The sequence below is a fragment of the Calypte anna genome, chromosome 7 (assembly GCF_003957555.1).
Source record: "Calypte anna isolate BGI_N300 chromosome 7, bCalAnn1_v1.p, whole genome shotgun sequence".
Lineage (NCBI taxonomy): Eukaryota > Metazoa > Chordata > Aves > Apodiformes > Trochilidae > Calypte > Calypte anna.
In genome coordinates this window covers 27,909,537-27,935,070 of record NC_044253.1, presented here as the reverse complement: position 1 = coordinate 27,935,070, position 25,534 = coordinate 27,909,537, and the positions used below count along the sequence as shown (strand labels likewise).

General features: G+C 46.4%; 2 protein-coding genes across 10 annotated transcripts in view; both read right to left on the bottom strand.

Annotated features, from left to right (window-relative positions):
- LRRFIP1 (LRR binding FLII interacting protein 1) overlaps positions 1-4,426 on the bottom strand; it is a 102,454-nt gene extending 98,028 nt beyond the window's left edge. For all 9 annotated transcript variants that reach the window (XM_030453910.1, XM_030453912.1, XM_030453911.1 and 6 more), the window contains exon 1: positions 4,269-4,426. In XM_030453910.1, the coding sequence (XP_030309770.1) occupies positions 4,269-4,358 (90 nt within the window). In that variant the 5' untranslated portion in view covers positions 4,359-4,426. The remainder of the gene's footprint in view (positions 1-4,268) is intronic.
- Positions 4,427-22,843: 18,417 nt separating this feature from the next.
- PRLH (prolactin releasing hormone) lies at positions 22,844-23,399 on the bottom strand. Its single transcript, XM_030454668.1, is given in 3 exon segments — positions 22,844-22,885; positions 22,887-23,011; positions 23,300-23,399. Coding segments are annotated over 3 exon segments (267 nt in total).
- Between the last annotated feature and the right edge of the window lie 2,135 nt (positions 23,400-25,534).

Here is a 25,534-nt window from a genome sequence, read left to right as displayed (position 1 = left end):
GTTGCAATAGGCATACTGTGAGGCAGATGGTGCTTTGGGAGACAGGTTACAGCCACACATTTAACTGAAATAAGATAGGTCTGAAGATTTTTGTCTCGCTTTTTAAACCATCCTAAGCTGCTCCTTCACACACTTCTTTTGGGGAGGACTGTAAGAGAAGCCAATGCAATTTGTTTTATTTATAGATGAGAAACATGAGGAAAAGATGAGTGTTCGATGAAGAAGAACATATTTGCTAATATAAAGTCACCTAAATTTTTAAATTATTCTCCACACCCTACTGGCAAGCACTGCCTACAAAGCCCTCCTTCCTTCTTGTATTTAGGTCAACTGGGCTGAGCCAAGCTTTCCATAAGCATCCCTTGCTTTCTTAACTTTCTGTTCTAGAAGCAAAACATACAGCCAGACAGGCTTTTGCAGACCATTTGTTCTCTTGGACTGATATTTTAACATTCATAAAGGCAGAAAGTAATGAAATGAAAAATAAGCCTCAGTCCAAGCAACTGATGTTGTATAAACCCAAGTGTTTCTAAGAGCTTCTCTTGGAGTATTTATCTTGCTAACAAAAGTCTTCACGCATCTCTTTAATGCCAAATACTGCTCAAAAAAGTTCCAGCACTATAATGAGGAGGCACACAGATTTTACATAAGCATTACCTGGTATATCCTTAGGGAACTCACTCCTTTAAACATCCTGGTTTGTCTAAGAGTTCAGTAAAGTGCACATGGCTTGTGTTCCTGTGTGTATATATATATTTATATATACATATATATATATCCTTTTTGATTGAGTTAGCTTCAACTTTAACCAAATTGTTTCCACCTCTATTTATGCACCCCACTCAAATTATTGTCTAAACCAGAAAATACCCCCCCCCCAAATTATCCCCTCAATTCAAAAGTCATGCATTTAGAGTCTACATACAATGACTACTGCACTTCTTTGTTAGTCCTGAAACTCCAACTTAGGCATTTAAAGACACTTCATTCTTACCATAGTCAGTAAATCTACCTGCCTGGTTTTACCTGCATTTTAAGCTATTACTGATCACCTACACTTTCTGCTTTTCCATAGGGGTGTAACATCCCAACTTTTTAATCCAAGAATGTACGTCAATGCCCAAACCAAAAAACTCCAGTGAAACAATCAGATTTACAGTCCATAAACTGACCAACCAAGCCAGGTATTTTAAATATCCTCATAACATTAGTTTCTTTAATAATAATTCGTATTATCTGCCTATAAGAGAACTGTCTCATTTACACAGGTGACAGCACTTCATTAGATGCACAAAATTCTTTTCTCTCGTGTAACGAAGAGCTATTACTATAGCTAAAAAAAGAGCAGAAAGGAAGTTAGAGGAAAAAAAATACTCCCCATGAAACGTTTCAATTTACCATGTCAGTGTTTCCACTTACCACACCTAACCCAAGCCAGGGTGAGGACTGGGCACAATGCACGCAGGATAGATCTGGCTGAGCTGGCACACACCTCCAGGAGTATCAAACTGCTTGATTTTGCAAACATTGCTGGCACCTACTCATGAAGAGAAATAAAATGGCCCAAAAGTGCCATTTGCAAGCAGAGAAGCCTATCACTAGAGAGCTCCACTCCCAGCTGCAAGAACTGACACCAGGAAAAAAAATAACCTCAGTGAAAAAGGGTGTGCATACAGCACATCTTGAGTGGCAGCCATCTGCATCCCTTAGAAACTCGGCACACCCTGTTTTTATGTTAACCAGATTTACATACTTGCTATCCATTGAATTACCATGCAAGTCAGAAACTGAGCAGCTAGATTTGGTGGTACTCATCCCTGACAGCAATGCACCTCCCACTCCCTCTCTGAACAGGCCCAGAGAAGGTGATAAGCAGCTCATCTAGTTCAGAAACTCAAACACTTAAACTTACTACTACTGCCTACCATAAGTAATATGCTACTAAACGCCTGCTGCTACCCCAACACCTCACTGTTAACAATTTCCTTCCCCTTGCTGAGGTTCTTCCTCTTCAGTCTGCTCTGGCATCCCCCAGGGGAGAGGAATGCTCTCCTCACTGCTAGAGGATCTTTCGGGTTACACAAGACTCCACATACACAGCATGATGTCCTGATTGCAAATAATAATAAAAAAAATAAAATAAATAAATAAAAAATATTAATATGGCAGAAGCATACAGTATTGCAAGGACTGTTCATTTTTCAAGATATTCTGACAATTACAAAATACAACTGGAAAGTGTCAAAGCAGCCCACTCCATTTGGAGGAAAATCAGAAGAAGATGCGGTCATTTCAACTTACTCCCCGAGATCCCAAGGTGAAAGCACCTCTATGATTAAATCTGGTTTGGATGCTCTTTTAGGGTCCCACCTAAACAGAGCAGAATTTCATCCTAGAAGCTGTTAGTAACTTGCAAGCACTTCTGGATAACAAAGGAAGACCAAAGAAGAGAGAAAAGTGAAACCCATGCACAAATTCAACATGTGTGTCTCAAATTTGCCTAAACACCTGCAAGGAAGGCTGGAAGTGCCAAAAATGTCAGTAAACCTTGTACCCTCCTCCATGTGAGGATTCTCAGCATCTTTATTAGAAGACAAAAGGCTTTACATTTTAAAGAGTTCTTAAGATCACATGGCAGGATTCCCCTGTATGGAGAACAGGCAGTGCAACCACAAAACTGTTATAAGTGCATGAAACCCATGACAGTGTAACACAGTTAAAATAATATGGGAAACTGCTGAACCTTGAACTTGGCAGTTCACACTTCTAGCATTTCAAAGGGAAAGATAAACGTTTGTCTTGGCCTTTTTCACCAAATGGAGATGTCCATTAAACAATATCAAGGAGCAAAAAAAAGATACAACTAATAAACAAAAAACCTCCAAATGGACACAAAAAAAAATTCCAGCAAAAGCAAAAACCCAAAACAACACAATATTTAAGGTCTCAAACCACTTCACAATACATTGAAGCAGTACATTAGCTGAAGAAAAGTGAATGCAGGAGAGTAATGTTCAACAGAGGACAACCTAGGCCCCTTGTTACTGACTGATAAATGACAGCACAGCCAGAAGACAGTTGGGGAATTTCAGCCCTCATCATAAAGAAGTCCCTGGGATGTTAAAATTATGATTTAAAGTCTAGCAGACAGCACAATTATTCTTATTTGCTATCTTACATTCATGACATGAGACACTCTCGTCCTCCTACCTCATCCCTGGGAACTTTCCCGTATTTTCATCATACCACCACAAAACAATTTGACTTTTGGAAACACACTATCCAAATGGCTCGCAGAGAAATTGGTCTACTGCATGTATTCCACAGATGCTACAAACCATTTCAGAATGGTACACAAGAACACGTTATTGGTAGCATCCAAGGCGCATGATGTTAAAACAACTCACAAGACAGCTGCCATCAAAAATAAGCTGCATGTTAGCATTCATCTGATTTTGTGCCACTGCAATTCTTGAAAGGAAACTAAGAGAGACTCAGACCTATTCTAGAAGAGGAGTGATTTATTTTGAACCCCTGCTGGGGCAAGACCAACAAGGTAGGGAGCAGATGCATACAAGCCATGGCAGGGAAGAGGACAGCCACCTTCAGCATCAGCAAGCAGTGGATCAGCTTAGAGATGTCAAAGAACAACCCCAGGGCCACTCATCTACAGTTCCAGCTGGGGCTGCCCATCTCCCCCACTGGAAGACTGTGCGGGGAAGGATGCAGAGCTACCTATATCAACTTCATAAACATAAAGAGCAAATTCACGCCATCCCATTCACCACAGAACCAACTCCACTGTGCACAACAATAGGGAGGCAGAAGGGAAAGGGTGACCGGCTGGTCCTGGCTGCGTAAAGTCAGACCAAGCACAGCGCGGTGTTAACCTCACTCGTTAAATATAAATACCAACCAGTTCCCAAGCCAGATTGTACACTCATGCCCACATCTAGCGTCATCCTGCAGGCTTCTGGTTTACGGCTTTTCGCTCGTAGGTGCCCCAGGAATCCCGAGGGCTCTCTCAGCCGCCCCAGCAGACAATCCCCGTCCCCCGGCCGCGGGGCTGCAGCGGGACGGGCACCGCACCGCACCGCCCTTTCCCTCACAGATAAAGCACTAAGAACCGCTGCAGCCTGAAGCGATGCCGCTGGATCGTAAGCCAGGCAAAGATGAACGCGACTTTCATTTCACGCTCCATCAGCCTGCCCTTGAACCGCCGCCGTGCCCGCTGCCTGAAGGGGACGAACGGGGGAGTCGCCACTCACCTCACGGGCGATCTGATTGAGAGCATCGTCCTCCGCTGTCAGGCGCTCCCGGTTCGGCAGCCGCTTCCTCCCAGCTCCCTGCGTGCCCATCGCTGCCCCACTCTCCCAGCGTCCCGGTCCCACTCCCGGTCCCGGCCCAGCCGTCGCCGCCCGACGATCCCAATAGCCACCGCCCCCCCAAGCGCGCATGCGCCGCCACCTCCCTCTCGAAGGGGCCGCACCGGCTCTGCCACCGCCTCACGCCCATCCGCAGCCCCCTGAGGCGGAGCTGGCTGCGGCGGCTCGGTTCGGCTCGGTTCTGCCGTACGCTGTCTCCCCACGGCAGTTCCCGCAGCGGTGTGCGGGGCGGGCGGGGATTCTCGCCGCGCCGTATCATCACAGCCCCCCTGAGTGCCGGCTTTCCTGACGTACTTCCCGAGGCCTCCCTCTTGTTGGCAACGCTGAGGAAAATTTCTCTGAAATGGGGGAAACCGCAGCAGCTGTGTACCCGGGGCGGTTCTCTTCCGCGAATGAGCCAGAAACCTTGTGCCCCAAACCCGTCCAGTAGCCCCTTGGGATCCTTTCAGCCATTAGTTCTCTCTTTAAGTGTAAGTGGGCATGAGTTATTCCGGAGTCAGATACATCAGTGCTTAATTAATTCACAGTGACAAGGAACTGCTGATATCATAAAGAAACCTTTAACATTTTTAAGTTTTAGAAGGCAGGCATTCTTCAGTGCAGCTCTGGATGCCCAAGAGAGATCTCAAAGTCGTGCGTCACATGAGTGACAACAGACATGACTTACATTGTGATAGCAGGTGTGTGTAAAACCCAGTGTAGTAAACGTTAGATTTCCTGGAACTAATTGTAATATTTATCTGATTTCCTGGAAATATTTACATTCTAACTGGGGGTCATCTTCCAGGACTTGATCCTGTATTGTCCTTCCGTTAATTTCTTCAACACATGCATCATGTTGGGCAAGTCTAGCTGGTCTTACCCAATTTCCAGTTACAAGACCCTTAGCTCCCTGAGCTTGCTGTCTATTTACATGCAAAAGGCCTGGACAGAGCTTAGATGAGCCCAAATCCATATCATATTATTTAGTGCCACAAAGGAGTCCTCAGGAGAGACACAAGCAGGGCTGGGCTACTGTTGGTAGGATCTGCAGGATGTTGGCTGATAGTTTTGTGGTTATTTACCCAAGAATGTGGATTTCATACAGCACATTGTTTCACAAAATGTAATTTCATACCAGTATACATTATATAAAGTAGATTCACAATTACAACAAAAACATGTATGTTTAATCCTATAGCCATTAATGCGATGTCTGGGATTCCTGTCACAGGCCTTGTACCTCAGTTCTCACAATGATCCCTTAGGAGTCCTAAGTTTCTCAGGCTCAGGACAACAAATGTGCTACACATACATGTGACTGGAAAAGGGCTGCAAACCCTACCCACCCCCTTACAGACAAAGACCAGCAAGCTGCATGTAATCTTTCTGACTTAATTTTACCAGTGATTCAAACTTGATAAAAGTAAAGTGCAACACCCACCTGTATTGTTCAGCTCAATGTTTGTCTGGCAGTTTTCATGTACAATGACTTGAGATTTGAGTCATCCTCAAATCCAAAACCGTGTCATGCACTTTAATATACCATCCCTTCCCCTAGGGACCTGTATCAGAATATAAAGCAACTGGTGCTGTTTCAAGAAAAGAAAAAAACCTAGTTTTAGCAGTACCCCTTTTGCTTAAAGGGTATAGATGACCCAGGCTGGTCCTTATTCTTCAGAAATTATTTAATTCTCACATATTGCTTTTTGTATGAGTAATATCAACGTGCCTATTTATAGCCAGTGCTGAAGCTACCAGCTCAGTGTAATGCCCCCACTCCTCTGCAGCCTGCACAGCTTGCAGACACACTGTGCCCCAAGCTTGGCAAGAGATGGTGCAGACCTTTGAGGTGCAGCCACTGGCTCATCTTATTGATAGTAGATAAGCAACTGAGTGCTCCTAACAAAGTCCTTCTCGTCAGCCCCCTCACCAGGCAGGTTCCCTCAGCTCATCCCTGGGTTTCTCAGCCATAGAATCAGAGAATTTTCAGGGCTGGAAGCGACCTTTAAGATCATATAGTTCCAACCCCCCTGCCATGGGCAGGGACACCTCTCAGTAGATCAGGTTGCTCAGAGCCCTGTCCAGCCTGGTCTTAAAAAGTTCCAGGGATGGGGCTTCCAGCAGCAATCTGGGAAACCTGTTCCAGTGTCTCACCAAAGCTCTAGCATCCAAAGCTTTAACAGGAATCCATCAATTTTGACAGTTTTCTTCTGTTTAGCTTTGCTTTCAAGATGGAACTCAAAGCCCACCCTTTCCTCCACTCTGCTTCCATTCAATGTCTACAACCTTCTTAGAGCAGCCAAACACCATCTTTTCTTCCAGTCAGCATTTGCACTGTACGTGCATTCACCACGTGTGTTATGGTTGTTTTAGGGTCCAGGGCTCTTGTGATGACTGGCTGGCAGTATTGCACCGGTACTGCTTCTCACTCCTATGATTATTTATCGTTACAAAAAGCAAATTACTATCTTAGCATCTTATGTCCCAAGATTTGGCATCAAAATTACCCTGAATCCACACCAGTGGGCAAGAAAGTACCTGTTCTGCAAGGCAGCACAGGGGCTGTAAAAGTGAGCACTGACCCTGCTATGGAGACACAGCTTTGCTGTCTCTGTCTTTCCTAGGTATCCTGCAGGCTACCCTTCATCAGCCACCACAGCTCCATCTTCACCTCCCCCAGACCTGACTTAGCACAGTCATCCTTTCAGGCTCTGCATACCTTGTTCTCCGAGCCCTTTTCCTCACCTTTGCCCCTGCCCTTTGAGGAATTCTGGCTAAAGATGTAGGGCGCTGCCTTATTTTTAGGTCTATGTTACCCAGGGATTTCAGCCACCTGTGCAGCTGCATCACTGTGTCCATAAAGGGAGTTTCCAGTTCAGTGCTGCAGTAAGATTTGCACTAATGACATTTGCTTTTCTGGCTGGAAAACTTGCAACCAAACTGAGGCTTGTGCTAGTCAGGTTATGCCTGAAAACCTAATATTGAGAGGTCTTTGTTAAACAGAAAGAAAGAACTTTAAAAAATAAATTGGAAATAAACTGGAAGACAAGAAGTCTGTGGGTGACTGTAGCCAGATTTCAGATCACTCATTGAATATGAACCAAACTGGAAGACAAGAAGTCTGTGGGTGACTGTAGCCAGATTTCAGATCACTCATTGAATATGAACCACACTGTAAGAAATTTTTTTTCTAGCATTTCAGGCACTTACTCTAATTTTTTTCTTTAAATATAATTTAAATAAGCCACCTTGTTAAAAAACTGCGATACATATAGAGTTAGTCAAAATAAATGTGAAATAATGATTCAAGGAGGTTTGTTCTGGCTACACTATGAAGTGCTGTCAGTGCAGCTAAAAATGAAACACTGAAATGTACATTCCTAATTTTAACAAGCAACACAAAGTCAAGGCTTACTTTGCCTCTTCCTCACAACTGTGATTAATGATACTGAGACGAGACTGAATACTCCTTTCCAATTTCAAAGTGCTCTATTTTAAGAGTGTAGCACGTACCTTATTCTTCAATATCCTGTGTACAAGGAGATCGTTTGATGCAGAGCACACCCCCAAAGACACAGTTTGCCCTCTGTGCTGCTCTTAAACCAAGCCATCTTGTCAAACCTCACTCTTGAGGATCCAAACAAGCAATCCACTGTTAAAACTGCTGCTGGTGGTATACTCAATGGACCACTTTTACATAATAAAATAGATGTTTTTATAATCTGTGCAGCAAAATGTGATTACATCCGTATTAGCAGCAAGCCCTGGGACAGAGGGTAGCTGGTGGTGTTCAAAGAAAACACAAGGGCAGCTCTTAGCTCCACCATAAGATCACAGCATCTGACAAATCAGAAATGAAGTCTGATGGTTTTATCAGGACGTCCATTACTCTAAGGAGAGTGGAACATTTAAATACCTTGGAGAATCTACACTTAGAAGGTCAGTATTTCACATGGTAAAGATGCATGAAGCAAACATAACTACACTAGCATTGCAACATTTTGCAAATATAACAGCAGTGGTAGCCAGCATGGTCTGTGGATTTATAAATGGAAAAAAATTACATCACAGACAAGTATGTGCTGGCACTGAAACGCTGCAGAAAAAAAAACCAGTGGTGCAACTAAAGGGCTTGTACTTTATTAGACCTCCTAGGGAGCCCAAGATGATCTTCTTCAGGAAACCAGACCTTCTGGAAAAAGCTTTCAAATGTTGTTGCTGTGTCAAGACAGTGCTCAGGAGATTGGTAGCGCCCATGCATTTTTTTGGGATGTGATTAATTATTGTTGCTTCATCTTTTCAAGTCAGAGTCACTATTTGCATCAGTGGAACTCTGGCATGCTGGAAACCTTACTTAACTTCATGGTGTCTAGCCTGGGGCTTGTAGTTCCACAGAAACTCAGAGCAAAGCCATAACTAACAACTACTTTTCCAGGCAGTCCAGAAAAGAGATTGATGAGCTTGGGCTAACCAAGGAGAATACAGTCCATGAAGTGGTGGGGTTCCAAATCAGGCTTTAGGAGGACTGGGGGAAAAAAAATTGCCCAACAGCAGCAGCTGATTAACTTGTTCCCTTTTTGCTAACAAACAACTTACTTGTTATACCAAAGATGTGATTTTTTTCTGAAGAGGGCTTACTCATGTCTTCTTCTTAACAACAACTCTCAATGACTTTCTGGCCTCTTCTAGTCACCCTGGCATGCAATGAGAAATATGTTTTCATCTGTAAATTTTTCACAGGCCACTGAAGATGCCACTTTGGGGATGTCAAGGTCTCAGAATTGGATCCCTTTCAAGGTTGAGGAAGACTTTTCCTTTGCAGGGAGATTTTCAAAGGTTAAACTTGGAACTGATTTAATTTCATATTTTCATTAGTGCCCTGACACAAGTAGGACAGCATTAATGGAATAACACTGATGACACAGTATTATGAAGCATCACCAAGAAAGAAAAATAAAGTCCTACAAGAATGGGAAGAGAAGGACTTGAGAATCAAGTGGAATGAAATCAAGCAGACAGTAAATATCAGGTCAAGAACTAAACTTGTGATCTCATCCTCTGTAAATAAGAGAAGAAGAGGAAGTTCTGGGGTTTTAAACAGGTCATAGGTTGGTTGTGTGCCACCATCACAAACACAAACACAAAATAATTACATTTAATGTTAGAGCACTTCACTTAAGTGTCTAACAGTGGAAATATTTTAGACCAATCTGCAACCAGCCACAAGACTTTACTGAAAATATTGTCTGCAAGCCTACTTTTTTTCCATGTTAAGAAGAACTCAGACTTGCATAATTATAGCTATAAAAGCTCCTAAAGATAAGCAGCATGAAGATTTGCCTGAAATGAGAAGGGGTTAGCTAGTCTAGCCAAAGGCAGAATAACACCATCTCTTTTCTATAAACTATTTTAAAGAAAAAGGGTAAGGATGATTCTGTGTAAAGCTTAGAGCCAAGTGAGCACAAACAGCTAAACAGGACATGTAGAAGTGTAGTCTGGAAATCAGAGGATTCTTGCCCAAGGTCTGGACATGCACCCAGAGCAGTTTTTGGGTATCTGGGGTGAAGCATGTTAGGTCTGTGGTCAGCACTGTACTAAAAATCTGGCTGACTCAACAAGCACAAGCCCAAACACTGTGAGCTCTCTGCCCTACCACTAAATTTGTGACATGAAAGTCCATGACAGCTGACACTGCAACAGCTCAAGAGGTTGTTCTGGCCCAACTGTGTCCAGTTCTGGGCCCCTCAGTTCAGGAAGGAGATTGAGGTCCTGGAGCTGGTCCAAAGGAGGGCAACCAGGCTGGTGAAGGGACTCGAGCACAGATCCTATGAGGAGAGGCTGAGGGAGCTGGGGCTGTTCAGCCTGGAGAAGAGGAGGCTCAGAGGAGACCTCATCACTCTCTACAACTCCCTGAAAGGAAGTTAGAGCCAGGGGGGGGTTGGTGTCTTTTGCCAGACGACTTTCAACAAGACAAGAGGGCATGGTCTCAAGTTGTGCCAGGGGAGGTTTAGGTTGGATATTAGAAAGAATTTCTTTACAGAGAGGGTGATCAGACATTGGAATGGGCTGCCCCAGGAAGTAGTGGATTCTCCATCCCTGGAGATATTTAAAAAGAGACTGGATGTGGCACTCAGTGCCATGGTCTGGGAACCACAGCGGTAGTGGATCAAGGGTTGGACTTGATGATCTCTGAGGTCCCTTCCAACCCAGCCAATTCAATGATTCTATGAACTGCTGCTCCTGTTTGGAGGATGTAAACCAACCTTCAGCCACACCAACACTTGCAACCTCTCCATTACTGTGCCAAGTAGGGAACTTACCTGCAGTTTGCAAACTCTCACCAAGCTCACTGGAAGCTGCCCATCTCAGGCTAAAAAAGGGAACTCACTCAGCACAGCCTCTGTGGGGCTGATCTAATTAGCAGAAGACAAGGCACAGCTTGACATGTTTCCCCGTGTAGCACAGTGAGGCCACCTTCACTGCAGCTGGAGTTATAGGGGACAAACCTATCCCAAGCTGCTGAACAGTGCCCGATTGCTGTGCCTGGTTTACTGGGACAGCCTCTTCTGCTCTGTCCTTTGCCATCTGTCCTCCTATCTGCTCTTCCCAGCCTGTCACAACACCACAGTAAAATGCCAATTCTGGCTGTTTCTCCTTCTTAGCCTTTCCCTCCTGCCATGTAAATCAGGCTTAGTTTTAATAGAGCCCCAGCCTGTTTCCAGAAGACCCTTCTAAAAATATAGCATACTTCTCTTCCTTAGAACACTCCCCCTTCCCTAACTCAAATTCTGTGGGGATAAAACCCATTACGGCCACTTCCCAGCCCTGTGCCTGGCTGAGCACCCCCAAACCAACTTTTTCTAATCCTGCACCCACCCCAGCCAAGCCTCACTTCCCATGCACTTCCATTTGCCTGCAGGCTTTTCCACAGCCTTAACTATTATGGCAGTAAAACCTTTCTGATCCTTCCCTGTAGGAAGGTGAAGGAATTAGCTCCTCAATCCTCCATTAACAGAGAGCCAAAACAAGCAAATGTTGTCAGATTCTCACGTGTTTCATCTTCCCTCTGACTGTAGAAAGTCCGAAAACAAAATTTTTTTCCCCAAGCACAAGGAGTTGCCACAGAACCCTTTCCTTTCAGCTGCACATAAAAGCAAACAAATAAATAAACACAACACTGAATATGCCAAACAGGACAGAAAGCAAAATCTCTGCTTCCATCTGATGCCACCATTGTCCATAGTCAGCAGAATGGCTGGCAAGGACTGTGCTGGAACCAGGTGCTGGAGACAGGACCAGAAAGGTCACTGCTTTTTTCTTTCTTTTGCCTTCCACCTTTCCTAGATGTTTATTTCCTTAAGTATAACTACTCAGTTTATAACTACTTATTGCAGGTTTTCTAGCCTTAAGTCACACAGGGCTGGGCACTGTTAGAAAGAGGCCTCTCCCCAGGGATTGAGAAACATTGCCTTTGTTGCCCAACCTTAATTTCTACAAAAGTTTTCATCTTCCCTGACCTTGTAGCTGTGGTGACAGAGGAACAAGGCAGGAAGGAGAGTTCTCCACAGTGGCCTCTTTTGGGGCAGCTACTAGTTTAAGTTTCTGAAACATCATGAGAACTTATTTGGCTCAATTCAACTAATTAGAAATTCCCAAAATAATTTTTAATACATTTTTCAATTATAAAAGAAGTTGCTCTAGGTAACAGCAAATAATGGTTCCTCCCCTGAGACATCTTTTCTTTCGTAATTTTTTGGCATCAGATGACTCATTTCACCTCTTCATGGATTACTACTTTACTGTTCTACCAGAAGTGTCTCAGCATCATACAGATGAAATAATTTCTATTTTTGTACATTTACAAACACTGTCTGTAACACCCAGTCCATGAGACTGAGAACCAACTGAAAAGTAGAGAACATTTAGACATGACCTGAAAAAGCAGGATGATGATGTGGCCACTGGCCTGCTGTAAAGCCTGGAGAGGCAGAAGCCTTTATAAAATACCCTAGGAACATCTGCACTATACATCCAAAAACTGGGTGGGGACTCCAGAGGATGAGCTAATTATATTTACACCTGCATGAGCTTTTAAAATCTGTGCTAGACAGCATTACTTAAATATTTTTTGCCAAGCACCAGCAAACCATATTTAGTTGCATTCGTTACAACTGTCTTGCAGTGACAGACAGGTGAAACACTTCTGGGGAAGCAACTTTTGGCTGTCTGAGCTGCTCTACAGCCCTTTGCATAGAAAGGTACAGCCTGCAGCCATTTTCAGCCTCACTTCCTCAGGGAATGTGCTGGTCCCAGACTAATAACTGAAGCAAACTGGCCACTAATTTATCAGAAAGGTCAAGGTCCATTCCAAATGTGATGTTCCCGGTGGCAAAAAAAGCAGCTCATGGTAGGCAGCCAATTGTGGAAGAGAGTGCTTAAGTGCTTTAATGAGGTAAAATGCTGCAAAATCTGAACCTTCTTAGATAAGGATGCCTCTTATTTCACAGAACTCTCTCCATTTCCTTTAGAATCTGTCTCTCCCTTTGAAATTGTGTACCCAAGCTAGAGCCAGAGGTCTCCGCATCACAGCTCTCTTGGCAGGGTGAGCTAGACTCATGGTGGGAGCTCCTCCTGGCCAAGCCCTGCTGAGTAAGAGAGAATGTGAAGTGTGAAATAAGGAAAATGTTCAATGGATGCATTTTTACCAGAAAAAGCCACATATACTTTTCACAAAAGCTGCAGTTTACTTACTAGGCATATGGCAAGAACAGCTCTGTGCACTGAGGGAACACTGACAACTTTCCATGCCTCTTTCCACCCTGCCTCCAGCACCCTCAGCAGGGACTGTTCGTAGCAACCCTAACATAAGTTTTGAGGAATCCCCTATAAATTGCAAGGGATTGTGGCCAGTGGGTAACCAACGTGGGTAGGCAACTGCCTGCAGCAGCCTCCAGCTGAAGCACAGCTCCTCTCAGGAGCAAGGGGCTGTGTGGCAGAAGCATCTGGCCTCAGCACAACTCTGTGCTTCAAGACTCTTTAAGTGTGACCCATCAAGTGTAATTTCAAAGGTATAAGCAATATTACCTGTCTCTTCAGATGGGTAGCTGGCAATGCTATAGGAAAGCCTTTCTTGTTGTTCACACTTAAATTCTTTGATCCCACTATACTTAAAATGTCTACTGTAGTTGTTCTTTTCCCTCCTTGGTCTTTAACATGTGCTAATGTACACTCTCATTTATCATCTGGGAACCATTAATATTAAACTTGTTTATTGTTCCTGAGCCAGTCTCTGGAGTGTTTTAGCAATGTTAATAATTAACATAGGAAGACCATCATTTTAGAAGCCTGAAGCAGTTCATGACAGGCTCAATTTCAAGCCTTGGTATAAATGATCTATTCATCATTACCAAAATGATGAACAACCAAAATATTTCCTAACTGTTCATCAGTGCAACAGTGGGGATCCCAATCTCTTCTCATTAACAAAGGCACAACTCTTCCTCCTCTCCAAACTGACAACATGGGTTTTTTTAATACTCCATTGCAGTGGTGACAAATGTTGTCTATATGGTCACTACTGGACTACCCTGCATCTTGAAGCCACTGTGGGTCTTTGGGCTTCAGGAATTGAACTGTACTTCATCTTACTGCAGCAGTTCATGGCATTACTGAAGGAGAAACCACGAATACCAGGATGCCTAGAAAAAGCACTTCCATTCCATGCCAGGCCTCTCTAGCAAAGCCATAATGCAAACGAAGGATTACACATGTAACAGCACAGGTATGGTGAACAGTTCTGAGGACACAGTTTGTAGTGACCTCTATTTGGAATGCATTTTGCTTTCTGTGGTTTCAGATGTATTTTCTTGAAACAGATAGGCTTCAAAAATAGAAGAGCCTGAGGCTATTTATGAAGTTCTCTATCTGCTGGCTGCTGAGGAGGGCCATGCTGTCCTCCTCAGTGAGACACAGCATACCCAGCTCTCTCAAAGCTCCCCAGACCAACACTTAGCATTTCAGAGTCCTGCTCAAAGGAGCACAGTGAGGAGGGCAGCTCCACAAGAGCTTGGTCACAACCCCTAGTGGACACTGATGGTGAGCTCACTTACAGCAATACCAATGAAACCAAAATAGCTATGTCCCAAAAAAGCAAGGCATATGTATATGCAAGTTACTGGTTCCTTTGAAGCTGACAGGGCAGAGACAAGTTGTCTGTCCTACAGCTGCTCCAAGATCCAAAATCACTTAGGCCAGGTCATAATGAAAGGCATATTTCTGTGACCATTAATTCTGGGCTCAGCATGCCCATCATGCACTGTCTAAATCTGACCATAACCTCATTTCTGTCTCACTAGCCAGAGCTCACAATAGATACAGTGTTGGCTTTGCAACAGCAAAGTAGGAGGCAATGCTCTGGGGTAGCCTGGTGATGCTGAGGCAGCTCATCAGAGCCTGTATATGAAGAGATCTGCAGCAACAGAGGGTTTACATCAGGTCAGCAGTGACCCATGGCCACTGTGGGCCCTCAGCACAGCCCAGAGCCATAAAGTCACTGCACTGTGGCACAGGACAACAGCACGATTCAGATGCTATCAATACACACCTCACAATTTCTAAAATGCCCACATATGTGTGCACATGCAGTATAAATATGTGGCTTTCTGAAATAGCAAACAAGGATTTTCAAGCCACCACATCTACTGGCCTTACTTGAGGTCATACTGCTCAACCCTTTTTGTGGCAGCTTTGATCTGTACAGGTTTAACTTGATCACAGCTCTAGCAAGCCCCATCTCTGTAGAGAGAATGGGGCCAGAAAAGTTTTGCAAAGCCCTTGAAGCATGAATAGCCCATTTTCTGTGCTCCTCCATGTCTTACATCAACATTAGCAAGAAAAAAAACAAAACAAAAAAGAAAAGCCACTTGTTCTTTCAGCTGATCAGAGAGTAAGAGGTGATATGGATGCAGTGCTCATGGTATAATATGGACAGTTGAGCATGCCAGGGAGTCTGTGGCTGGAGTCACAGCCACCTGTTCCAATGTGAGATATTGGAGATGTGCTGGCATCTGAGTGGAAAACAAGAGCCTGGAGGAGCCCAAGCAAGTGGTACAAATGGTGCCCATCTTGGGCAGGGTTGCTGAGACCCCAGCCAGACTCTTGAAACGTGAGCATTTGGGATGAAAACTGACCCATTAGAAACAACTTCCTGGTATTCAAGGATCCTGGAAGTCCAAAACCACCAAAGCTGGGGCTAAGCAGTTAATTTCTGATCAACACAAGGGTTTGGCTGGAGATCAGACTGCCCTGCATAGGGCATGCTGGCAGCACACATAAACCTAGTGGACAAGCCACAGAGAGTGGAAGAAATGAGTCAGAGGGGACAAAATTTATCTCCCCATGGACAGAGAGCAGACCAATGACAAAGCTGAGATTTTAGTCTTCGTTTTCAGCTCAGGGTGGTGCACTTATTTGGAATGAATTCTTCCGTGTTTACTCTAGGAGTTTCATTTTGACCTGTTCTGGCATTCCTATGACCTACTAAAATGTCACCATTTCCTTCAGAGTTAAAAATCAAAGAAGGTTTAGGTGTAGCAGTGGGGAAAGGTCTACAACAGGGTTCTAGGGGCTCAGATTATAGACTATTGGATCCATTTCACCCCTGCAGTCAGACCTGTCATGCAGAATCTTGTGGCATAATTAAATCTGGCAACCGTAACATTAAATACAATCCCTAACCTTAGAAAAAAAAGCAATGCCCAGTTTTTACAAGTTTAAGATAAGGAACCCTTCACTGCAGAAGCAGAGCTGAGCAAAGTGCATCCCTATCTTTGTGCAGGTCACTCCAGCTTCTCTATCCATCCCATCCAATTTGGATGCAACCACACTCCTCACTTAAGAGCAGGTCAGAGCAAAAGGGGGAGGTGAGAGAAAGCAACACACTGAGAGACAAGAGCACCAGAAGAGAGGACAACACCTGAGGAGAGCAATGCCAGAGCACACACACCCAGGCCAATCAAGCTACAGGTTTACATTTTACCAAAACCCTCAAATATACCACCCCTCAGGGGTGGCCACTCTCCCACTGTTCCTCAATAGGGATCCCAAAACTCCAAATGAATGGGACTGGCAAAAAAACACCAGCAGTCACCACTGAAAACTTTTGCTGTCCCTAACCCTCACATGGAACCCTACCCAAAGCACCAGCAACAATTGTGCTACACTTCAGCTTTAGTACAAAACACCTCAATGATCCAACCCCACAGCCGTGCTCCCACTGTTGCTCAATACAGCTCCAAAATTCCACACCAAAGGGCCTGGAAAAAAACCACACCAAAAGTCACCACTGAAAATTTTTGCGGGCCTTAACCTCACATGGAACCCTTTGCACAGCACCAGCACCAGTCACACTACGCTTTTTTAGTACCAAGAACCTCAACGATTCAACCGCATGGCGGCACTCCCACTGTTGCTCAGTACTGCCACAAAACTCCACACCAACAAGCCGGGAAAAAACCACCAAGAATCACCACTGGGAACTTTTGCTGGCACTGACCCTCACATGGAACCCTACCCACAGCACAAGCAACAATCACATCACGCTTCTTTTTTAATACCAAAAACCTTGATGCTTCGACTCCACGGCAGCTGTCCCACTGTGGCTTATTATGGCTCCAAAATTCAACACCAAGGGGCCTGGAAAGAAAGTGCCAAGAGTCAACACTGAAATCTTTTGCTGGCCTTAACTGCCACATGTAGCCCTACCCACAGCAATAGTAAGAATTGGGCTATGCATTTGCTTTAGTACCAAAAACCTTGACGATTCGATCACATGGTGGCTCTCCCACTGTTGCTCCACATGGCTCCAAAATTCCACACTAACCGGCCTGGAAAAAAACTGCCAAGAGTCACCACTGAAAACGTTTGTTCTCCCTAACCCACATTCAGAATCCTACACTCACAGCACCAGCACCAGTTGCGCTATGCTTCTGCTTTAGTACCAAAACCCTTGGCGATTCGACCCCATGGCGGCTCTCTCACTGTTGCTCAATACAGCTCCAAAATTCCATAACAATGGGCCTGGAAAAAAAAAACGCCAAGACTCACCACTGTAAACGTTTCTGGCCCTAACCCTCACGTGAAATCCAACCCACAGCACCAGTCTCGCTACGCTTCTGCTTTAGTACAAAATACCTCGATGATTTGATCCCACGGCGCCTCTGCCACTGTTGCTCAATATGGCTCCAAAAATCAAGAACAGGCCTGGAAAGAAAGAGCCAAGAGTCACCACTGAAATCTTTTGCTGGCACTAACCCTCACATGGAACCCTATGCACAGCACCAGCAAAAATTACGCTACGCCTCTGCTTTATTACCAAAAACCTCAACGATTTGACCCCGTGGCGGCTCTCCCACTACTGCTCAATACTGCTCCAAAAATCCACACCAACAGGCCTGAAAAAAAAAACTACCAAGACTCACCACTGAAAACTTTCCCTGGCCCGAACACCCACATGGAACCTTACCCACAGCAGCAGCAACAATCACACGATGCTTCTACTTTAGTACCAAAAACCTCGACGATTCGACCCCACAGCAGCTCTCCCACTGTTGCTTAATAAGGTTCTAACATTCCACACCAACACACCTGGAAAAAAACCACCACAAGTCACCACATGGAACCCTATCCACAGCAATAGTAAGAATCGGGCTATGTGTTTTCTTTGTACCTAAATCCTTGATGATTCAACCCCATGCTGGTGCTCCCACTGTTGCTCAGTACAGCTCTAAAATTCCACACCAACGGGCCTGGAAAAAAAAATTCTAAGAGTCACTGCTGAAAACTTTTGCTGGCCCTTACCCCCACATGGAACCCTACCCACAGCACCAGCAACCATTGGCAACAGCTTTGCATTAGTACTGAAAACCTTTCACATTTGACCGCTCTCCCATTTATTCATATTTTCCCCCCTTCGGCTTCTAACTTCTGAACATTTACACTTGGGCTTCCTAGCTCAAGTAAATAAGGTCTGGTTGTATATATTTTGCTGTAACTTTATTATCTATCTCTTCAAGAATATTTAACACCTGTGCATATTTATAAAGTTATCCACTCACCTGCTCTTTGTAATATTTTACTTTAGAGCCAGCATTAGTTTTAGAATCTGGAATACGAAGAGTTCAGACAACTTGCCCAGAAGCCCCCAATTCTCTTCACAAGCAGACTGAACCCTTAATCCCAAATGGAGGCTTATATGCACTTGTCCTGCCCCACCTCTTTCCCCCAATCCCCTGGGCAAAACCGCTCCTCTCCTTGATTGTCCCCACCTGGGATGAAGGAGCCTCAGCTGCAACCCATCTCAGAAAATCACACCCTAACCCTAAACCCTCACCCTTATCTCTCACCATTCCCCCTGCCCACAGCTGCAGTTTTACCCCTGGGGCTGCAAAAAAACTCAGGACACAGAGAACCAGAAAATGTTCACCAAAGCACATCAGAACTTTCCAGCAGTGTGATTGGGACAAGGTTCAGAGCATAATAATATGGGTTATTTAGGCTGAACCTTGGGCACCGGCGCTGCCCAAAATCAGAAAGGTATAAATCTGATGGAGTGTCATACTTCCCCTGGCATGCCTATTTCAATCCCAAAGTCTTAGGAAATGTAAGCTTTATGAATTTCTAAACCCTCACACTAATTGTATGCAATATTTTAAGCTTAGGCACATCTACCTAACTGTGTGGGAGGCCAAAATGAGATAGTTGCAAACATGATGCACTGTCACATATCCCTTGGAGAGACTTCAAAATTTAAAAAGTCCCTAGAACTAAAAAATATATGATTACACAAAACCCAATTTGTAACATTCTTCTGGATATTTTCAGCTCCAAAATTCCAACTATCCAAACCTGGACCTCTGTCGGTAAGAGTGCAGTGGACAACACGCAGATTAATATAATCAAAGTATTGCCATTTATTGAGAGTAACAGTAGCCCTTTTATACACAGTCAGGCTGATAACATCATATAAGCATATTGCTGACTGGTACAACACATTCTTCATATGCCACAGGGCACTATCTAACTGGTTAAATACAATTGTTTATGTGCTGTCTATGTGATGCTTTCCCATTCTGTTATTCTTCTTTTCTGCTGTCAACTCCCTTTTCTTTTGCCTGTAGCTGATCTTTTAATAACCTTGCAGCTGGACCTCAAGGCCCTTAGCTCACTCTGGCTAATGCTAAGTAGTCAGAATTGCTCACATGTCCATTTTCTTCCAAAGATTCTCCAGCAGATCTCAAATGCAAAGAGTGACCTAAGTCACTCTTAGTACCTAAAACCTCAAACGTTTGACCCCTCGGCAGCTCTCCCACTGTTGCCAATTTCGGCTGAGGGGGCTGTGGCCATGAAAGATACTTGGGATTTGGATCAGGATTGAGATCAGGATCAGAACTGGGATTGGAATTGGAATAGGGATTGGGATCATGACTGGGATTGGAATCTGGATTGCATTCAGGATCCAGACTGGGATTGGGATCAGGGTTTTGATTGGAATCAGAATTGGGATTAGAATTGGAATGGGGATTAGGATAAATTTGGACTGGCATGAGGTGAACTTAGTTTTTCCCAGGGGATTGTGGAAAAGAGGTGGGGCAGGGCAAGTGCATAAAAGCCTCCACTTGGGGTTCAGGGCTGAGTCTTTTGGGAGAGTGAATCAATGGCTTCTGGATGTGTTGTCTGCAAACGCTTCATCTTCCAGGTTCTAAAACTGGTGATGGCTGCAAAACAAAATACTACAAAGAACAGGGGAGTGGATTACTTTATGAGTATTCACAGTTAAGTATTCTTGAAGAGTTGATAATACTGTTATGGCAAAATTATATGCAACCAGACCTTTTTTAATTGTGTTAGAAAGCCAAGTGTAAATGTTCTGAAGTTAGCAGCCGAAATGGGGAAAAAATGAATAAATGGGAGAGCAGCCGAGGAGCCAAATGTTCAAGGTTTTCAGATCCGAGCCCCATCCAACCTGGCCTTGAACACTTCCAAGGATGGGGCAGCCACAGCTTCTCTCAGCAGCCTGTGGCAGGGTCTCCCCACCCTCACAGGTAGGACGTTCTTCTTAACATCTCATCTAAATCTGGCCTCTTTCTATTTGAAACCATTCCCCGTCTCATCCCATCACTCCATGGTCTTGTAACTAGACAGCAAAATGCTTCAAGGCTGCAAACACCTTCTTATTCCCCCTCAAACCTAACCCCCTTCATTGTTTATTCTTGCCACCAAGGTTTGGTCTCCACTGGTCCATCTTGCACCAGACCTGGGGCCTTAAAGGGTCACAGCTGCAGTTGTCCCTGGTCTCAACGTAACATGTCCCACCTCTCAAGGCAGAAGGACAGCTAGATCCATCTCAGGGTACTCTAGCACCAGAGATGGATGTCAGACCCTCTCCCAAAGCCAGTTTTCCTTTGCTTTCCTATAGGTGTAGCTGTGTGCCCAGCATAGCTGTTCAGTAGAGATGTAACACTGCTACCATGGGACAGTGTCAGCAACCATCAGTGTTTCCCCTAGGGATGCAATGGCTGTTCTGTCAGGGGAAATGAGCCCTTTCTTGCCTTGTGTTCCTTCCCCAGAGCTCCTGTGGTGGGAACAGGAAAAGCCATTGGCCCAGTCTCCACACAGCTGGTCAGCAGTGGACCTGGGGGAGAGTAGGATGAGGAGGGTCAGCTGGGACCTCAGCAGTGGCTGAATGAGGTCTCCAAGAAGAGCAGTGACAAAGCAGGGGAGGATGCAGAAGCATGGGCCCAGCTCAGCCCAGACACCTGTCCCCTTGGAGTGAGGTCAGAGCCCATCCTGGGGCTCAGGGCCTTTTCAGCCTTCCAGCTCTGCTTTCATCCCAGAGGTAAAGCCCAGGAGATCTTCCAGTGACTTTCAGCTTCCAGAGAGGAGCATGGCCATCCAGAACTGCTGCCTCCAGCCCTGACAGCTGACAGTCCCCCCTGCCCCATCTTCACATCAGGTCCTCCATGTCCCTTCCCATCCAAAAAGGAAGGGTTTAACTTTAGGAGTGATGCAGGTGCATTCCTGTGGCTTTACACCCAGGCTGCAAATAAAGGAACTATTGCCCTAGAGGTGTTTTTTTTTATTTCTGGTCTGAATGTCAGCCCACAGGGGCAGACCACAGGAAGATCAGAAGGATCAGAGCCAGTGCTCCCCTCATCCTTGCCAGCCCCCATAATAAACCATTGGTTTATTGATTATAAGAGCTGGGGGCAGAGCAGGGCCAAAGCAAACCCCGGGCATCACTGTGTCCCATGCCTTGCAGAGCCTCCCCTTTCTGAATTATGAGTTATGATGAGGGAATGAGCCTTGGCTAGAAGAGCTGTGCAGAGAGGTGCCACAGGGCAGCTGCAGCCCTCACCAGCTGCAATGCCAGCACAGCAGGAGCAGGAGCTGGTCCAGGTTGGGAGAAGGGTCATTGCTTGTACCTGGCAAGGTGCTCTGTCACCTCCTCCATCCCCAAAGTAGCTGGTGCCCAGAAAACCCCAGAACAGTGTTGGGTCAGGGGAATACTGCCCTTCCCAGCAGAGCCATGGCAATGCTGACATGATTATGGGCCACAAGTGACAGCACTTATCCTGCCCCAAGGCACTCCATGATGGCAAGGTCAGCACATGGAACAAGGCTGGGAAAAGGCTATACCAGGCTGTTTTTAACCACCAGTTAGCAGACACCCTTGAAGATGTCCATGGTGAGAAAAGGCCCACAACCAGGGCAGCCCTCCACCCTGAGGATTCCCCCGTTCCCTCAGGGGCACCCACCTGCAATGGGTCCCTGGGGCTGATCCACCCCAGGGCAGGGAAGGAGCTCCTTCCCAGGAGGGAAGCAGACCTGCTGCCTCCTCCTGCCTATATCCCCTTCTTTAGGGCAGCTGGGAAGCAGGGTGCTAGTTGCCCCATCTGCTCCCTCTCTCCTGAGATTAACCCTTCCCTTCCCAAACAGCTCTACCTCCCCAATGCCAGGCCAGGAACCCCAGGCAGGGATCAGGGATGGGGTGGTAATACCACACTTGCCTCTGGCCTTTCTTTACCCCAGACTGGAAAGATTGGAGAATGGACTGCCCTCAACACATGTCAGGGGACATTTGGGGACATGCAGCACATGAGACAGCCCTGTGCACTCCCCATGTGTTTCTGACCCTGACAAATGGGATGGAGGTGTCAGGAGCACCCATGGGTGCTGAAATGTGCCCGGGAAAGGGGCATGATTTTAGCATGTTCTTTTTGGGGGGGATAAACACACCAGAACATGCTGAAGTCCACACTCTGCTGGGGCAGGCTGCAAAACCACAGTAAGATTGGTGAATTTTGACGTCACCCCCCCACCCCCAATGCCCCCGTGAAGAGTTTTTGAGATTCTGAGCAGACGGGCTGGCACATAGACAAGGAGCTGAGAGGCAAAGAGCTTTTATTGTGAGCTTCAGCTCAGGGACTGCGCTGCAGCCGGGAGGCCTGTGGGTGGGGGGGACACACAAGCTGCCCGCCAGCTGCCCCCCCTGCCAGAGGAACCCTTGCCCAGGGCTTGTTGCCTCCCGAACCTCCCCACTGGCCTGATCCCACGGCCCGTGTACCAGGAGGGGTCGATGTCTGGGTCTGCAAGGCAAAAAGCCAAGAGCAGCAGTCAGGGGGTGGCAGGGAGAGTCATGGAGGGGGACGGGGCATTGCATCCATGGAAAGGGAACGATGAACCCCAGGGGACAGGGAAAAGTGTGTGTGTGGGAGGCGTGTTTAAATGCTGCTGCAACAGCAAACCTTTTATTTGGCAGAGTGACCCCCCCCCCAGCCCTCCACCCCCTCCTGTGAAGCTCAGCTCGGGGTTGCAGAAGGGGCTGAGAGGTGTTGGTGGGGTGAGGGATAGACCCTTACTCCTGCTCTCCTTACTCCTGATTTCCATGGAGCGCTCACGAATGCAGCCGTGGGTGACTGGCAGGGTCAGGCAGGCGAGCAGCAGGCAGAGGAGGCAGGTGGCCCCCAGCTTCATCTCTCTTTCTCTCTGCCCACAGCGCCTTGGTCCCGAAGCCTCTCAGGCCCAGCACGTCCTGATGCTGCCCCAAAAAGGGTGGTATAGCAGTCTGACTGTGGGAGTGAAGGGGTTTGGCAGTGGCAGAGACACCCTGCTTGGGTTAGATGCTCAAAGGTTGACCCCCCCCCCATCAGGAGGAGACAGCTGTGACAGAAGGAATGGGGTGACCGAATGGCTGCTGCCATGGCACTGCCGTCCCCATCACAGCATCCCTGGGCTGGCAGTTTGAGCTAGGGCTAAAAACTCTTGAGGAACATTTCCCCCGCAAACATGAGCTGTGCAAACATCATGTTAATTAAAATAGGTCTTGGTCCTAGCCTAGTGCATAAGACCAGGCCTGGAACAACCCTTTTCTGCCCATGGTGGCAAGATCTCCTAGCCCAGGAGATGGAAAGAGAGGCCAGTGCCACAGCATGGGGTTGGAGACACAAATGGGTTTTGTTGCTGGATGCAGGGTGATGGATAGACCACAGCCAGCTCTGCACCCTCGGCACCCACTCCTAGACCTGGCTGCTGAAATGAGAACATGATAGCACCCCATAACATCCTTTGTGGCACCAAGGCAAGGAGTGGGACTGGGAAGGGTGGGCTGAGCAGTGGGCTTGATTTTTGCAGCCACCTGCAAGTGCAAACGAGGCAAGGAGCAGCAGGAGAGCTGGGTTAAGCAGGACACGAAAGGGATACAGCAGCAGCTTTATTTCCAGGGACTTTAGCACAGGAGAAGCTTGCACCCTGTTGGACAGAAGCCCATCTGCAGCTGTTAAGCTTCACCAAAGGAGCCCTGAAAGCACTTAGCAGCAAAAGCTCAGGTTTGCTGCATCCACCAACTTTTTACACCCCCCTTTTGGAACCCCCCAGCTGGCTGGACAGGCACAAAGACACTCACGGGCAGGCAAAGCAGCACTGGGGAGATGATCCAGCAACAAAAGCATCACAAGAGGGAGAGGAAAGTGGCTCTGCTCACTGCCAGGGCTGTGCTTACCTTAGTGCAGGGAAACAAGGAGAGGTGCCCAGTACTGTCCTCTTGAGCTGAGCAGCCACTGTCTGAGCTGGACCCCCCATCTGACTGCTGTTTTTATGGCAGGTTTCATGCTGATGTCAGAGGCAAGCCCCAGTGGGGGACCAGGCTGGGTCATCTCTCCTCCCCACTGTCCCCTCTCGTCAAATCAGCACAGGGATCTTTGTGACTCAGAAGGGACCAGCATTTTACCTTCCTCTGGCTGAGGCAAATAGCATGGAAATATGCTAATGCTTGCTCTCAGCCGTGTTGTTCAGGACAAGGGGAACTTTTCTGCTCTATCACACTGCCTGTGAGAAGCCCCTTGCCCTATGTATACTAAAGGGTGGGAGGTGATGCTGCCCTGAATGCTGCAGCCCTGCTGCCACAGACCTGTTGCACCACTTAAGTTACCTGGGTGCCACTGCCCTTTCTTCTTTGACCCCCACCCCCCCCTCTCCAAAAGCTGCTTTAAGGAAATCAGAAAATTAAATGCAAAGAAGAGACACAGACAGGGTTGTACTCACATTGTGGGGGCCTCAAACCTCTTGTTTTATATGGATTAAACCACCCCCAGTGAAAGATTTCTGGTGGTGTAAAGACGCTATGGGGCACAGGCAGGGGAATGGGGTCTGCCTGCCACCCCTGTGTGGGGATATTGCCCTGGGACAGATGTCAGTCTCATGTCACAGTCAGCTCCAATGCCCCAGAACAGCCAGGTTTGGGAGCAGCACGGGACAGAGGGTGACAGCTGTAGAGGCAGAGAAAAAGGCAGAGAAAAAGCTGAACAGAGGAGACAAAAAAAACACAGGCTAAGGAACACCAAACCCTGGGCTCAGCTGGACGCTCTCCACTCTATTTAATATTTGCTATTATTTAATACAGATTTAAAGCAATCCCTCGGTGTTGTGGGCTTGTGTCTCAAGCCACTTCAGCTACCAGATTTGCTCCTGGGTTCCCACACAAGTCAGAGCACTGTGTTTCACATCCCCTTTGCCCACCTGGCCTTGCCACTGGATACCACTGACCCACACTCATCCCACCCACTGCTATCTGACCAGCACCACACAAGTTGCCAACCATTCAGCACCATTGC